Source organism: Megalops cyprinoides, chromosome 22 (genome assembly GCF_013368585.1).
Source record: "Megalops cyprinoides isolate fMegCyp1 chromosome 22, fMegCyp1.pri, whole genome shotgun sequence".
In the NCBI taxonomy this organism is placed as follows: Eukaryota; Metazoa; Chordata; class Actinopteri; order Elopiformes; family Megalopidae; genus Megalops; species Megalops cyprinoides.
In genome coordinates, this window is record NC_050604.1 from 4,314,299 (window position 1) to 4,330,749 (window position 16,451).

A 16,451-nucleotide genomic window follows, 5' to 3' on the forward strand; every position below is an offset into this window, starting at 1 on the left:
GTGCATAGAGTAGCATGTTCAATAGATGAGCACATTTGACATTTAAACAGCACAAAATAACTTGGTAAAAATGTACAATGGACTAGTTGTAGATATGTAAAAGGATCTTAAGAAAGTGGTTGCCTGAGAAGGATTGAAGTCAAACTCCTCATTCACACCTTTAGAAAAGTCCATTTATCTTTTCAGTTTTGACTCCCGTGACGTGTAAATATTCAGCCATAATTTGGTGTGTTAAATGTCTGATGACAGCAGATTGCGGCTTGTTTCTTGTGGCACATGTTCTCTCCAGGTCACCTGAAGGAGACCTATAAAGTGACATACGCCTCAAAATGGAGAGACTGTGCAAACATTCAAAATCTCATTCATCAGCATCTGTCTATGAACAAGTATTGTAATTTTTAAGAACTTAATCAAAGGCATTCTTTATAATGCCTAGAAAAAACTCACTATTCCTAGAATGAAATTGGAATAGACATACTTTTTAAACAGGCCTGAGTACTGCAGTCAGAAGAGTTCAGACAAGAGTAGGGTAATGCATTGACTGAGCGCTCCAGGGAAATAAAACAATCTAACTTGGACTGAGAAGCCAACTGTCTACTGCCTACTCCTGTGATTATTCCTTTAAAACGATGATGGTGCAGTGAAGTGGTTGGTCAACCAGACCCGAGGGTTGCAGTTTTTTTTTTTTATTTAAATTCTCCTTCAGCTTTGTTTTTCTTTTTTGCCTATGCCAGATGTTTGTTTAGCCTGCTTAGCCGCATCGTTGCATTGAGTTCACCCTTGATCTTACTGCAAGCTGCAGCCCCCGCCCCTAAAAGAGATCCACCTCCCTGTAGGACATCGCCTTAGCGATCAGGCAGATGGACGTCAGGATGAGGGCGGAGATGCCCAGCGAGGAGGTGCGCAGGACAATTGCTAGGACAACAGGGTTTCCATGCGACAGGGTGTGGTTACACGCCGACAGATTGGTGACAGTGGAAATGTTGTCCCGGTAAGAGTCTGGGAAAAACTCCATGAGCCCTGCAGACAGAACACAAGAACCAGGTTTTTAAAATGGCATTGTAGCGTACTGGTAAGGAACAGGGCTCATAATCAAAATGTTGCTGGTTCGATTCCACACTGAGGCGTGATGATGAGTGAGGCAGAGGTCGTCAGATATGTGCTATCCTTCCTAAGCAAAAACGCACAAACATACAGAGTCTCCAATTTGAAAGGAACCCTCAGCAGGTATGAACGTTGAGTAGTTGGGTGGGTGATGTTGGGGAGGGGCGACAGTCTGGGTTTTGGGGACTTGCTTTGCGGTTAGCTATCTGCAGGTCTCCCTCTCCGGCTCAGCCGAACGTGTGACATAAACAGGAAAAGCAGAGTGGCATCTTCCACAGGAAGCCATTGCGCTTCAGAGGGAGGAAACGAGGCTCACAGCCTCCGCACAACCCTGTGTGACTGCAGAACTCACAAGCATCAACGGCAAAGTCTCACGGGCCCAGCACTTTTTGGGCCAAGATTCAATCCTTAAGTTGTATGCTTTGTCCTTTACACAAAACTCATGATGTTGTATTTCAAAAGGACGCCTGCTTTGAATTGTCAGTAAAACTGTTGATAAGTGAGGGTCATGTGACTGGAAGAAACGCAACAGTTAATCATACCCTAATGGGAGCTCTACTTCAAAGTCCAGAGGAAACCACAAGGCTCTGGAGCGTGTGTTAACTGTAGTCTGCAGACTGACAATAGTGATATTGGCACTGGTGATATGAGTAAAGAGACCAGATGGCGGCATACCTTCATTTGGTAAGATGGTTAATTTGACTGCAGCGGTTTGCTCCATGCCAGTGCTGGAGTCTTTGACAGTGAGGGTGTAGACTCCAGCATCTTCCTGGGTGATGTTACGGAGGAGGAGGGACCCGTTTGCTGGATATATGTGCACTCTTTCCTTGTAGTGCAGAGGGACAAACTCCTTGTTCTCCTTTATGGCCACCCTCCCTGCAGTGAATCTGACTGTGTTCACAATGACCGTGGAGTTGCTGGAGGTCCAGGTCAAGACCAGGAAAGATGGCGGGCTGCCCGTGACAGTGTACACTGCAGGGAGGAGAGCTGATTGGCTCTCCATGCCCGTGACCTGCTCCTGATCGGCTTTCAGATGAACTGATGCACACACCACTGTGGAGCAGAGACAGAGAGGTGGGATTCAGGGCTCAGCTGGTAAATGCAGGCTGGTGATGTAGTAGGTTAGAGGTCATTTCACACTAAAACAATGTTTGCACACATATGCTGGATGCACAGCAAAGCGCAAGACAGAGCTGCGTGCGTGCGTGCACGCGCACACAAAGAGGGAGAGAAAGGATCATTGGAATGTCACTCAACGAAAATCAGGTGACACCCAATGTTGCCAGACATCTGTGTATTTTCCCTGAAATAATTTTTAAAATCCCTCATCTCCACTGACTCCCATGCATTCACCTAGACAGAACATAATTAATGATAATAGGCATTCATGTGTCAGTTTGAGTTTTGTTTGCATTTCCTTTAATTTCATTTGCATCAATGAAATTAAAACATAATGGCAATAATTAATTCGTAGAGCAGCCATGATAGCTCTGCCCATTCTATGTGTCCATCTTAATTCTGAGTTATCTGATGTTTTCAATTATAACTCGAGAGTGAGGCTTCATGAACCCCATAATAGTTGGAGCTTTGATGGAGGCTTTTACATTTTTATAGTTGAGACCCTTAGATTGAGACTAGGCATGACACATTAGCGACACTGTTGACTATTGGCAAGATGACAAGCCCAGCTGGGCTGAATGACTAATTCTCATCATCAAAGTTTGTATGGAATAACATCTATCATAGTATATAATGTGCCATATTATCATGTTTTACACTAACATAATTTGCCCATCATATGAAACATACCATGAAATTGGGTTCTGCTCCCTCTGCTCTTTACGAATACCTTGTTAAAATGTTAAAATGTGACGCCAAAGGGTGCATTTTACAGGTGTAATATGAGCTATGAAAAAATCGAAATGATCATATTACCGTCACTTTTCCCCACATGATCCCTTTTCGAGATGTGACACCATGTGAAGGTGCTGTGAGTGAACCATTCGAGTGCATTTAAAGGGCGCTGCATAGAGGCTGTTGGTGGACTGCCAGTCTCACAGTGCACCTGTGTATGTGCTATGCTTTGTGACTGTGCCATTCTTACTAACAGCCAGGCCAGTGCGTTGTTGGAGCAAATTATTTCAGTGTGTGTGTGTATGTGTGTATATATGTATGCATATGATCCATTAGTATAACAAATAATGTAGCAGAGTGGCAGTGCAGCAAAGTGGTTAAGGGGAAGAACTCGTAACTGAAAGGTTGCCAGTTCAATTCCCCATGGGGGCACTGCTGCTGTACCCTTGGGAAAGGTACTTAACCCCCAATTGCCTCAGTAAATATCCAGCTGTATAAAATAGATAACATTGTAAAAACCTGTAATTGTGTGTAAATGTAAGTTGCTCTGGATAAGAGTGTCTGCTAAATGCCAATAATGTATTGTAAATCAATTGTGGTTTATGCACAAAGTGCATGTACTCACCCGAGATGAGAATACAATAGGCGATGCACTGCAGTGAATATTTTCCAAAACCCACAGCATATCGACCTGCCATTGTCTCCATTCCCCAAGATAGTCAGGGTATCTCTGTAAAGGGGTCTAAAAACATGTGAATACGAAACAGGAAGTTGTTGAGGTCTGTACACATTGTCAGTCTGCTGGGTGATGGCCAATCAGTGCTCTTCCACAGAGTACATTTCTTACATCATCTGTCTTGAAATGCTTGCTTGATTATAACTGATACTGATTTCACTTTTTCTGTAATGATCTCCTTGCAAAAATCAGTACACAGTACATTGTTGAGTAAAGAGAAAGATTTTAGAGAAAAAGTTATTTAAGAACTTTGATCTGTATAAAAACACATCAGATATAATGCAAGGCAATGTCATATTTATACACATGAATCCTAGATGAGAAACTATTTAAATTATTTCTAATTTAATGCATGAAATTATTACATAATACATTAAGAATGAACACTTCAGTATTAAATGTATGTGTACAATTGCATATTAACCCTTTCAGGGGCCAATTTATTTGTAAAGAAATCAGAGTCACTTCAAGGACCCCTAGGGGAGCTCAGATCCCAAGTTGAAACCTCTTAAAGAATAACGTGCGTGTGTGTGTGTGTGTGTGTGTGACAGACTAATGTTATAGTTTGTAATAGCAGATTTACATTGAAATCGTTGCATTTAATTACATTTTGGTTTGAACCTGTCACCATTTGGCTTCAAGTCCAGTCCCTGGCATCTTCCTCACACTGCCATCCCCCATAAATAAATACATAAATACAATCGCTCAAATAGCAAACTCATGGCAAAATTTATCACACAGGCTGTGTGTCCGAAATGTTTTTCCTTTTGCATCTATAGTTTTGCATTTTATTATTGATGGTTGTTTTAAACTGAAAGGGTAAAACCTGTTACACAAAAGGCAATCTCACTGGCTGACTGTGCGTGACATGTTCCATCATCAGGAAGGGCAAGGTACGAAGTTTACAACCTAAAATTGCAGAGAGTCAGAAATATCCATTGGCAGTGCTTTACCGAGACAAAGCAGCTGGTCCAGCAATCTGGGTGAACTTTAAATTGCTCACTCCTTTTTTTTTTTTTTAAACTGGCCATTTCATGTTAAGGCTCCTTGGCGCTCTCTAAGACTGGATAATCCTTTGGAAGGGGTTATCCTGACATCAGGCGAACCCCTCAAGCGCAACGGACACCTCCTAATCCCACGCAGCTCCTGTGCTTGATGAGGGATTGCCGCCATTTCTGAATTTCAACAGTGAGACGGGTACTTTACTCTGATGTTTCTGTGTGTTGTTAGAGGAGACATTGTGTGATGTGAGCTAATTAGGCTACAGTGGAAGGCAGCAGTTACCTGAAATGCAGCATTAATTAACATGGGGAGACGTCTTCAGCCAGACAAACATAGGATTTGCTCTTAGGACCTGTTTGCTTTCACTAATTAATTGAACTTGCCTACATATATCTAGGATGTGAAAGGGATGGGGAAAACCAAAGGAAAGCCACATGCTGAAGCACTGTGCTTGATGACTATTGAATGGTTGTCATGCCTATAGAGCTGTCAAGTTATTGGCAGCCATGCAACCAGGTTCAGGGGTTTGATGTGCTCATGCAGTATCCTCATCATTGCCAAGGGCAGTGCTGAGCTGCACTGGTAGGACTCATTATCCAAAATTTGACGGTTAACCTCCTGGGGTGGCACTGCTGTTGCCCCCTTGGGTAAGGTGCTTAATACAAATTACCTCAATAAAATAAATAGTTGGATGGTTAGTTAAATATGTAAGTAATGGTGACAAAGAGTTGTCTGCTAAGATAAGGAAATGTAATGTAGTCAACGTTGTTGTTGTCACAGCTAGTCAATTGAAATGCTCATGCACTGAAATGGAAACTTACAGTCTGATAAAGGGTGTCTCAGATGTAGATGCTTGTCTGCAACAGCAGGTGGCAGTAGTGTCTCTTTTTCAAGTGTCTCTGAGTACTTTCAGTTACCATGCACACCATATGTAGTCAGTGATCCAGGATCAGATACCCCAAACCTGTTAAAGCCCAAGACTGATTCAAAATCGGTGCATATTTGTTTATCCCTTTGTGACAGCACAAATAATTCCTGAGCACTCTGTAGTCTCCGTTTTCTGTACTTGTGCACTTCACACATTTATTGCCGGTGGGGCACCTCCCTGATTTGCATGTCTGTCTCTCTCCAGTTTTGTGTTTCTATACCTGTATATTTCTTCTCTCAGTCTCCTCAGTATCCTGGAATGTGTATGGGATCAATAACTGGATGCAGATCTGCACTATGAGATGTGGCCCTCAAAAACTTCTAAAGAGCACTAGTGCTGTTTGCTAATAATGAATTACTTAATTCAAAATGTTTTGGAACAGATGGAATTATGGATTCACAGATAATAAGATGAGCAGCACTAGAAGTTGTGAATGTTCTAGGTCCTCTTGCTAATAGGTGTGATTGCTATGTTGCTGTTTCCACTTTCTGTGGTGCTTTTACATGTCAATAACATACATGATGTTCTATGATGTTTGGTTCTGCTTTTCTCATTTCCAACCACGTTGCAGCTATTATATGTGATGTAATTTTGCATTTCTATGATTAGCTCCAATATATTTGTGTAGTGTGTGGTACTGTTACCCATTTTTACTCCTGCCACAGGACTAACATGAAAATTTACAGCTAAATTTATCTAAATATGACACACAGACACATCTGCAGAAATGTTGACTAATGTGTATTCTCTGTCAAATAAAATAAAATAACAAAGGATCTTGGAGAGGAAGCTCCAGTTATTCATAAGCTCACATGTACCTTCCATTAAATCTGAAAACGGGAAAGCCAGGAATATGGCTCACGTGATGTCACTGGCTCTGAACCAACACCTTGTCATGCTTTACGCTAACAAGGAGACAATGTAAGCAACAGCAATACTCTGTAATTCTTCAGTATGTGCACTGTAACTGCAAGCAGGTACTGTGCAGTCCACACATACAGAAACATGTACATGGTCTATTGTACATGATCATAATCAATGTACATACTCTTCTGATTATGGTTAGGGGTTGAGCTGAACTTTGGCTTTACACAAGAGTACATTTGGATAGTAATGACATAATTACATGGTTGTTCAGATAACCAGTGTTTTTAGAAGCTGCACAAGCTGCTCAAATTCACCTTTTATTTAAGAGATGGAGATGTATAGTTAATTGGATATCAGCTAGAGCTGTTATATTGTGTTTTGTACATAAATTGGTCACTCAATAGAAACTTCTAGGTATTTTACAAACACGCACATAAACACATAATGATCTGAAGCAAATGGAAAGCAATGTATTTAAATGCAATTCTCTGAATAATGTTTGGTGATACAAAGTTGAGCCACCCGGATTTGGAATCTTCTAGCTGTTCTCTAAGGTTCATTTTTTTACTCTGGGACATGGTGGCAGTATAATCTTCTCTATTTCCTGTCACTTTCATGCCAATATTGTTTTGCCAAACGCAGAGAGGGGAAGTGTCAATGGTTTTGATGTAGCTGTCACAGCTTCTCTGTGCCTTGATTTGCTCAGTGACAGGATGCGAGCTGAAGGCTACTGTGTTTGGCGGTCGATGTCGAGCCACGCTTCTGACGAGTGTCACCTCTGTTCCGGCTCAGGGGGGACGCCTCGTATGCAAATAGATTAGGCAGGGATGGGCTGGGATTAACGACACTTGGTTAATTAGCATTCTTTTTCTCTGTCAACAAAGCGCCAGCCAGAAGATGATTTGACGCGTCCCTTTTAAACGACTGTCACTTTCACTGAAACTGTGACAACGAGTGCTTGAATGTGGAGGAATATTCAGAGGAGTATTTGTTATTCTTTAAGAGGCTTCAGCTTGGCATCTGAACTCCCCTTGGAGTCCCTGAAGTGACAGGAAGTGGGGCCTTTTGACCAGGAAAAAGAAACTAAATTATGTAATGTAATTACATATTCATCTGAATTTTAAATTGGGTCACAGACATTCTGTAATCTACAGCATATCGTACTCATTTGTCATTTATAGAATGGACTTTAGCAATATTTAATGCATGGGCAAATAAAGCTTTTTTAGTTGGTTTATCATCAGCAGCCAATCAAAAGTTAACTGTGTGCAGCTTTTTTGCCAATCTGTCTGATTTGTTGGAATAAGAATGTATTGTATCTATATTACTTTCATGTCTTACTCTGCCAAGTATTATTTTTTTACGTTCATCTTTCCCTACATAGGGCCTCCCTTGTCTTAGCAGACAGGGCTTGAACTTCTTCCTCTTAACTATCCTTGCAGATCCTTCCATTGATTTGCTGCCCTGCTTTATGATGACAGGTCCTCTGTGTGTTGCTTAAGACTGACTTTGAATAGCCTATAATGACTAAGACAGCCTTGGCAAAAGGGCCCTATATATTCCCTGTTCAATGGTCTGGTGCTGGCATTCACAATCAAGGACACCCCCAACCAATTTCTCTCTTTTTTTTGATTCAACTTTTTGCAGCCCTATATTGGAATCGGCAGTATATCAAGCTTGTCTCACAGCGACAACCACTACATTTGCACAGGACCATGGAGGAAAGATTCTGGCACAAAACCAATGGCTGTTTTTCCACACTACAAATAACATAGTGCACTACATCAGAGTGGGTGCTCATTGAAGGACAGATAACTACTCTGCTGACTTGATCCGAGCAACTTGCAGGTGCCTCACAAATCGCAGGGTGGCTGAGGGCAGTAAGACGAAGAGGAAATGCTGCCCGACTTGCTTACCCTTATACCCAAATTTGTTCTGCTGCTGTGGGCTCTTGGTTATTGTCAGCAAATGACAAGGTTGGGATCAAACCTGAGTGGTAGAAATGAGCTTATATTCAACACATACACCTTAACCACTTAGATACACAGCCTCTGAGTGTTTTCTAAATGTATTGGTGAACTGATAGATTGACCTCATCTCATCCGGGGTGCTAAGAGTTACAGTCACTAACTTTTGACCCAAGGGCTGTAGTTTGGTGGCTAGGTGACCATCTTTTGTTGTATTGTGTTGGTTTGATGCAGTTGTTCCTGTAGAAAACCAGGGTTTATTGCTACTGTGCTCATTTTCCTCTCTCTGGCATGTCTTTTCCACTCTCTACTCACAGCAAAAAGCCCTTCTCTCAGTGTATGACACAGATCACGCTTAGCTTAAAGTGTTTCAGTTAGCCTGCCCACCTGATGGCCTCTGGATGGCCTCCATACAAATGAGGCTAATTTCATGTATCTGCTCTGTGTCAACAGTTGAATTTAGTGGAATTAACTTTAAGTGGCCATCCTAACTTCATATACATGATATGAATTGTCATTAATGCTAATGTCACTTAATGCTAGGTGAATACTCGGGTATGTGAAGGTACACTCACAGATGTCTACAAATGACCACACTAACAGCACAAGACAATGGAGGTGCAAAGGTTTCTACAACGTGCTGACCAAGGAGCAACCTTTTTTCATGCAGGGTATGCACTCTTCATGAGAGATAAACTTGCAAGTCTGGATAGAAGGTGAGCTTTGTACCAGGTTTCACCCCCTACACATTTGCTACATGTTATGAAATTACACTGTCAGTTTTCTTTTTGTGTGGTTTTTGCAAGCCTGTTTATCAAGATCTTTTCTTGCACTCCCTGTATGCTGCTCAGTAGATGCTCCCATGTCCCATAGCCATAGGGGAAAAAAGGCAAGTATACATGTTTATAGTGACAGCCACTTTCAGTGCCGCAAACCTCACTACGTATTACACTATCCACCCCTTTCTGTACACCATCCACTCTCATCAGTCTTTTCCCCTATTCACCTTTAGTTATATAGCATCCTCCACAATCTACCTCTCTGTAATTAGTCTCCACCTGTAGATGCACACCACCCACCTCTGCTGCCATTACTGTCCTTTTACCCTAGCCCTCTCTCCTTGTTTTGGGAGAACTGTTTGCTGCTCCCACCTTTCCCTGCACTCAGAAAGAAGGAGGAGGGGTGTGGTGAGGGAGGGGGCCATAGGGACTAGTAATCTTGACCTCCAGACTTTTTCCAGTCTTATCCTCCCTCTCTTCCTGGGCTGTGCCCTCCTGTAAATAATGTGTGTGTGTGTGTGTGTGTGTGTGAGAGAGAGAGACACTTGTCATTATCATTATAGTTAATAACACTAACTTGCATTGGGTGTACTGGGGCTCTTTGAAGATCAACTCACTGTGGTGTAAAGATTTTCATTCTGTCACTCCTTTTTGAAGTAATAATGAGAAGCACAAAACAACTGCAGCCTTTACCTTGGTAATAAAAGGAGTGCAACAGGAATATCACTCTTAAAAGCATATTACCACTCCTGCTTTCAGCGGTACCTGCAACAGCCCTCCAGGTACGAAACACGTGTAGCATCCTGCTCTGTCTGCTTTGGAAATCGAATAGGTGGCGCATGAACCGGGGAGCGAAGATGTATTTGGAAAAACACCACAGGGGACACTCCAGCAAAATCAAAGCCCATGCGTGATGTGACTGATTGACTCCACATCACATCTGTCAGGCTGGTAAGGACTCGATGAGACAGCTGGTGTCTGGGGACGAGTGCTCCACGTGTGCACAGTTGTACTGCACTCTGCTACAGACACCCATACAGAAAAGAAAAAATTGCAATATATATTTATTTTTTCACGTCATTTTTTTGAACATAAGTGAATATTTTAAATTGGCCAAGAAATGCATTTAATTGTAATATGTCCATGTACGTCAGTGCATGTGAAATGTACTTATAAATTGCAAAAATTCCCATTTATTATTGTGTATTTATGTTTATGTTGCTATATACAGTATTTCAATAGGTTTCTCTTCTGTATGAGCACTACCATTGGAATAGGGATTAATGTAAATTTTAGAGTTACAGTGAGGTTCATCACCCTTTCCAGTATATAAAATAAATCATTGAAACCAGAACTATTACCATAAGAACCAGTAAAAATAATGGATGTGAGCCTAACTAAATGATTGATCTTGCCAGTTACATACATCAAAGGATGGATAAAACAAAAAGCTAGCACATAGCTAGTACCTAACTCAATTTTGAATTCATTGTTTAATACAGGTATGAGTATTAACAAACCTTACAGCAATTTGACTATTACATAAAATGGCTATTAAGAAACAAATTCAGTACATGTATGTTTAAGAAAAAAAAAACCTCTCTGTCTCTTAGCCCCAATGCACCACACATCCAACAGCACACCACTTTCTCCAAGGGCTTAAATGGGATCTCCCTCAGTTGTCATGTACCGACTAATAAGAATTCAGCTTGCAGACGGGCAAAACCCATTTAATTAAAAGCGCCGTTGGAGTGATCCCCTGCATGTGTAGGGATACTCTATGATGAGGGTTTGGTAGCACTGCCGCACAGTTTGTGCTCTAGCAGTGGCTGTTTTTGTGTCACCCAGCATCGCCCCCTGCTCCCCCTGAGTGCACTTCTGCTTTGGAGACTTTGGGGACATAATTGAGCGTGACAGGGAACTGCTTTCTAAAATCAACCCTAGAGAAACAGAGCACTTTCTCATCCACCTCTGTTATTCCCCTGCTGCAAGGCATAAATCCAGTAAAAAACCCTTCTATTTTTGTGTGTGTCTGGGTCTGTTTTGTCTTCGAGGACTGGTGGGCGAGTGACGGGGGTTTCTAGTGTGTGGTATTTGCCCTGTCACAGCCTGGGGGGAGACACTGGCAACCTTCAGAGAGATCGGCACAAAATGGAGAAAATGCTGTTTCTCTCTCCACATGGCTTTAGAGGAATTTGTACAAGCATGCACTGAGTGAAACACAAGTAAGAGTGGTATTGCCAACCAGAGCAGCAAAAACTTCAACTTCAGTGATGATTACACTTAAAATTGTTTTCAGTAAAGCTCAGATTCTTCCAATCCCACTACTAACACCAAAGAAGAGAAGCTGGCTGTTGTTTCTTGCATGAAAAAAGGAGACAATGGTATCAAAAACTAATAATTATCTTAAAAGTGCAAACAAATGCAAAACAAAGGAACCAGTCAGAGTATAGCCACAGCTTTCTCCACAGCATCAGTGGAGGCATCAAGAATGTAGGCCTGAAGCTGAAGAACTTTCTGCTCCAGTTCCTTTCATTGCAACTCTTGTCTATTGGCTCCTCAGAAAATACTTCACCCACTGTTTTTCCACTTCTTTTTTCATGGATGGTACTTCCATCTCTCTCACGAAGCTTGGATGCTTTGCAGAAGAGACTTAATCTCATCCTGTTTTGCAAGTGTGGTTCTCAACCGCTAAACTGCTTAATTTGGTTATCAACCCCTTGTTTGGACTTTAAATATTTCCTCTCTTTCTCTGCCAGATCTTGCCGTTCATCCAATCCAGTATCACTTTGAAGATGAAGCACATACTCCTGTTGGGCTTTCAGCTCTCCCTCTTTGAGGGACATGGTATTCCACAAGAGTTCTACTTCCATTTCCTTTTGGTTCATTCATGTTTTTTTAACTCAGCATGCAGCATACTGAGCTCTTTCTGATGTTCTCTGATACTGGACTGCAGATCAGCCTCCATATCTTCTTTTGCCATTTTCACAACTTCTAGTACTGGTTGAAAGAGCCTTTGACATTAACATGACAAGCTGAGGCTCATTAACATGGCTGGAGCAGACAATAATAACGAACCAATTACAATTAACAGGATTTCAATGGGGATGATACAGTGAGCTCAGTTATGGATGACGTTGCTAAGGGAATAAGCAAAGATCCTTAAACACATTTAAACAACTAAATAGCAATTAAATTAACCATCGACAGTTGAAGGGCAGGTGAAGCCTTTCATTCACACCTGATATTAACTATTATGTGTCTATATAATGTGTTGTTCCTGGGCATAATACATACACCACTAAGATCAATGTGGTCAATAAAATGTATCCCAATCCAATATGCATTCAACACAATGGTTTATGACACTGAGGTGTGAAAAAGTGACCTATTCTGACAGCCTTCACAACTTTCAAGTGTGAGATGGGTAAAAAACAGAGTTAGCACAGGTGTATGCACATACAGGAATTGACAGAAAGGAAATCAATCCCTCAGACAGGCAGCTCACAAGCTCCATCCAAAGCCATTTTCTTGACGTGCATCCAAATGCCATGAGTGTTACCGTGGGAGCCTTGCACACCAGCTGGGAAGCTAGTAATCCATTTGTTAGTCGATGGCAGTAGCGTCCGATCCGTGGGAGGGAGGCAAATATCACTCCAAGCCTCAGTGCATTCTGGGGGTCTCGGTGCGCCACATGGTCCCATGCCTCCACCTGCTCCCTGGCTTTCATTTTAGAGGTGGTGGTGGGTGGCATTCTGGACCCCTTCCTGAATCTCGCCTCAGGGAAGAGGGGCGGGGAAGCAGCCAACTGATGCAAGGTGTTTTTTTCTCACCAAATGTCCTCCGCTCTGCAGTGTGATTGGGCCAGGCTCCCAGCAGCAGAGCATTGCTTGCTGTCAAATGTTCAGTGCCTTTTAAGATCAGACTTCCCATGATATTACCACAATGTCACGGCAGTGTTTGCAGGAATCCTTCATGAATTTGAAAAAGGGGGGTGATTTGAGCACTGCACCAGAATGGTCAGGTCTTCTTACCCGTTACATTTGCAAGCAGTGGACAATTGACTGGTTTGCAAGGAAATCAACCAATTTGCTAGTGCTTTGTGTTAGTGTAAAGTTAGTGTGCATGTTTGGGGGGGATGAATTACAAAAACATCTCTGGTTGGATGTTTGGGACTGCTCAAGAGGAAGCCTGAAGGATTAAGTCCTTATCCCTTTCTCGTGTACGGTCACACCGGTGCGATTAGCCCTTTCGCGTGTACGTTCAGACCGGCACGATTAGAACACTAGATTGGAAAAAGTCTAGCTAATGTTAGCTTTGAGGAAGCAGTGCTTAGGGTTACAAAGTATAGTAAATGCGGCGGTGAAACCTATGAGAAGCCTAATAACACTAATGAAAATCATGTAACGTAACATGCGCGCTACACAGCATAAAATAAGTCATGTACAAAAAGGTTAAAGAACAACTGCAGGTGAAAACTAACATCCCCCTCTCCCCTCCACTTAATTGCATTTCCTCAGCTTGATCTTGTTCTTCAAGTTCCCTCCAAATCTAGTCTCTGCTCATCCCTCATTCAGCTGCCTGTTTGTATCTTAGCAACCTGCTGTTCCATTATGAGTGACAGGATAATAGTGTGCACTTACAACAGCTTAAATATCCATGAACAGACACTTGTGATCTGAACTGTGTCAATTCACTGCAGAATTGAGAGCAGGTGTATCCATCATAGTGTATGCATCCTACGTTGGGTTTCTGGAGGGCATGCACAAAGAAAATGCTTGACGAACATTTGATTGTTGCTTGGTGCAAATTCTGACCTTCCTCACTCTTCCTCAATTTTCACAGTTATCAAAGTAAGGCAAACATGCAAGCAGACATGGTGTTAATTATCAATTAAGATCACTCTTCCAGGGCATACAGAGCAAGAACATTACATTTCAGGCTGAGTGACTACTCAGCTCCATATTTAAATAAGTTCTGGATATTAGCTGGGGCTTAAAAGGTTCTGTTTCATCTTTCATCACATTGTAGGTGACACTGATCAGTGGTCACACATTTGAGATGTCCAGCCCTTCCATTGGAGAGGCATGGGTCACAATTAAGGGAGATCCAATCTGTTTGATATTGACTGTGGGAGAGAAATGCATCCCAAATAGAATGATGACATGATGACGTTAAAATTAAGAGACAGAGCATGCATGTGGCATTGACTGAATAATGCAGAAACCTGGACCAACAATGCTGAAAGAACCATTCTTATAAGACTGATAATGTAAAAATGTAAATGTCAAAAAACAGTCAAAATGTTTAAAATGATATTGCAATTGCAATATCTTAAAACTCCCATTCGGTCTCAACAGGTTTGCAGCTTCTACAACTCAAGGGCTGAGGATTTTGACTTTTGCTGTCTCTGTTTGTAAATGTACATTCTCCCAGCTGGTACAGTTTGCTCAGTTGGTTAATTAATTCAGATGTCACAGAGCTTGGGGGAGTTTTAATTTACAGGCTTTTCTTGTTGAGGATGCGTGGATGAAAAAAAACTAAGCTACTTGAATGCTATTAAAGCAGGCAACACCACACAGAATATCGCAAGGTTAATTGAATTAAAAGAGCCCTTTGCACAGCAATTGAGGAATATGATTCAACACTCAACTGATCAATTGAAACTTGAAAAGGCAATGTATAGCAGTACTTGCCCTAATTCAGTTTTGTGCTCAATTAATATGCTGGTTAAATAATCTGTCAGTATTGCTTTGTTGAGGTGCAGTATTCTAGAAACACATCTCCAATTATGCATCACACAGGAAGATGGCATGGTGGTAATTGCATATTGTACCGATAAACATTATGATAGGGTATGTAAAGTAAAACTAGTCTGAACAGAAGAAATTGTTTTATATTTATGAATGTATTGTTGTAAAATTGATTAAATAAATCTGTGGGAAACATATAATGGAAACATGACTGAATTCTAACTGCAAATGCAGTCATATATAAAAAGAAAAAAAAAATGGAAATAATACCCAGGCAGAGAAATATCGTTGTATATATATATATATATATATAGCAAAGATGTATACAAGTGCTCAACAAAAATAGGTTGGCGTAGTTTTCCAATTAGTAGGCTATTTCTGATGTTTACGTGGTTTACAGCTTTTTATAGATTGTGTGTGTGCGTGTGTGTTGGATGTTGGGATTCTTTGTTATGGAAATCGACCACAAATGGATATTCAATTGAAATTGATTCATTTCAACGTTACATTTATATAAATATCTATATCGTGCAATAGAAATACGGATAGCATAGCGTTAGCCCAAACGTTGCTGATTTTAAAAGTATTCCTCTATTGAAACAGATACACTACTGAAAACAGAGGAACCTCTCCTTCGTACAACGACGCGTCATGTTCTAAGATTGTTACATCCATGATTTCCACGTTTTTTTAAAACGTTTTGCCGACACACACAAAATCTGACATCCCCCCACCCCCCCAATAATTACATGCAATTGAAGCCACAGGTTCCCGCAGTCAGAAATGCGTGGGTGACGTGAGACGTTGACGACACTGCATTAGTGCATATAAAGGTATGTGCGTCCCCCGCAACGTCCGTCCAGACACTTGTCGCAACTGGATCCGTAAGATGGACGAGCTGTACTTTTCAGAACCACGGGAATTGTGAACAGCTCCGGATGCAGAAGCAAGATCAATTCAACAGTTTTTACATAGTTTGGATGGAACTGAAAACTGTTTTTTAAACTCGAATGAACTAAATGATAGGTTAATAATATTAAATAATAATATTAACATAATTACAGAAGCATACCGCAAGTGCCTCGCCGGATTGTACTTCATGTTTTACCGCCGCTAAAAAGAGAATTTCCTATGTCTGAAGGACTTAAAGTGTAAATCGTGGAACGCCGAATATGAATACGTCTTTGTTTGATTACGCGGGAGGGATCCAGCTTCTCGGCGGAGTGGAAATTACAATTGTTTTGCCTGTTATTTTAGCAGGAATATGTCTGATAGGAATTGCTGGGAATTTTCTTGTCCTCATTGCCCTCATTCACGACTTCAGAAGCGGCAAAGCGTCCTTCATCAACACACTGCTTATTAACCTAAGCGCTGTTGACTTGTTGATTGTCTCACTTTGCGTTCCGATCCGGGCGGTGATGTATTCCCGACGGTCGTGGACGTTGGGCGGCTTTGTTTGCA

The 16,451-nt window shown here is 41.5% G+C and overlaps 1 protein-coding gene across 1 annotated transcript; it reads right to left on the reverse strand.

The window, feature by feature from the left end:
- Window positions 1-811: 811 nt before the first annotated feature.
- On the reverse strand, window positions 812-12,991 carry LOC118769339. Its single transcript, XM_036516370.1, has 4 exons — window positions 12,800-12,991; window positions 11,082-11,127; window positions 1,780-2,157; window positions 812-1,020 (listed from the first exon to the last, which is right to left on the reverse strand). The coding sequence occupies exons 1-4, from the start codon at window positions 12,989-12,991 to the stop codon at window positions 812-814; spliced, it is 825 nt and encodes a 274-aa protein (XP_036372263.1).
- Between the last annotated feature and the right edge of the window lie 3,460 nt (window positions 12,992-16,451).

Coding starts and splice junctions, on each gene's coding strand:
- LOC118769339 (XM_036516370.1), bottom strand. CDS start 12,991: ATGCCACCCACCACCACCTCTAAAATGAAAGCCAGGGAGCAGGTGGAG. Junction 11,128..12,799: donor TGGTGTGCAAGGCTCCCACG/GTAACACTCATG, acceptor ATGTCCCCAAAG/TCTCCAAAGCAGAAGTGCAC. Junction 1,021..1,779: donor AACCATCTTACCAAATGAAG/GTATGCCGCCAT, acceptor TTCTGTCTGCAG/GGCTCATGGAGTTTTTCCCA.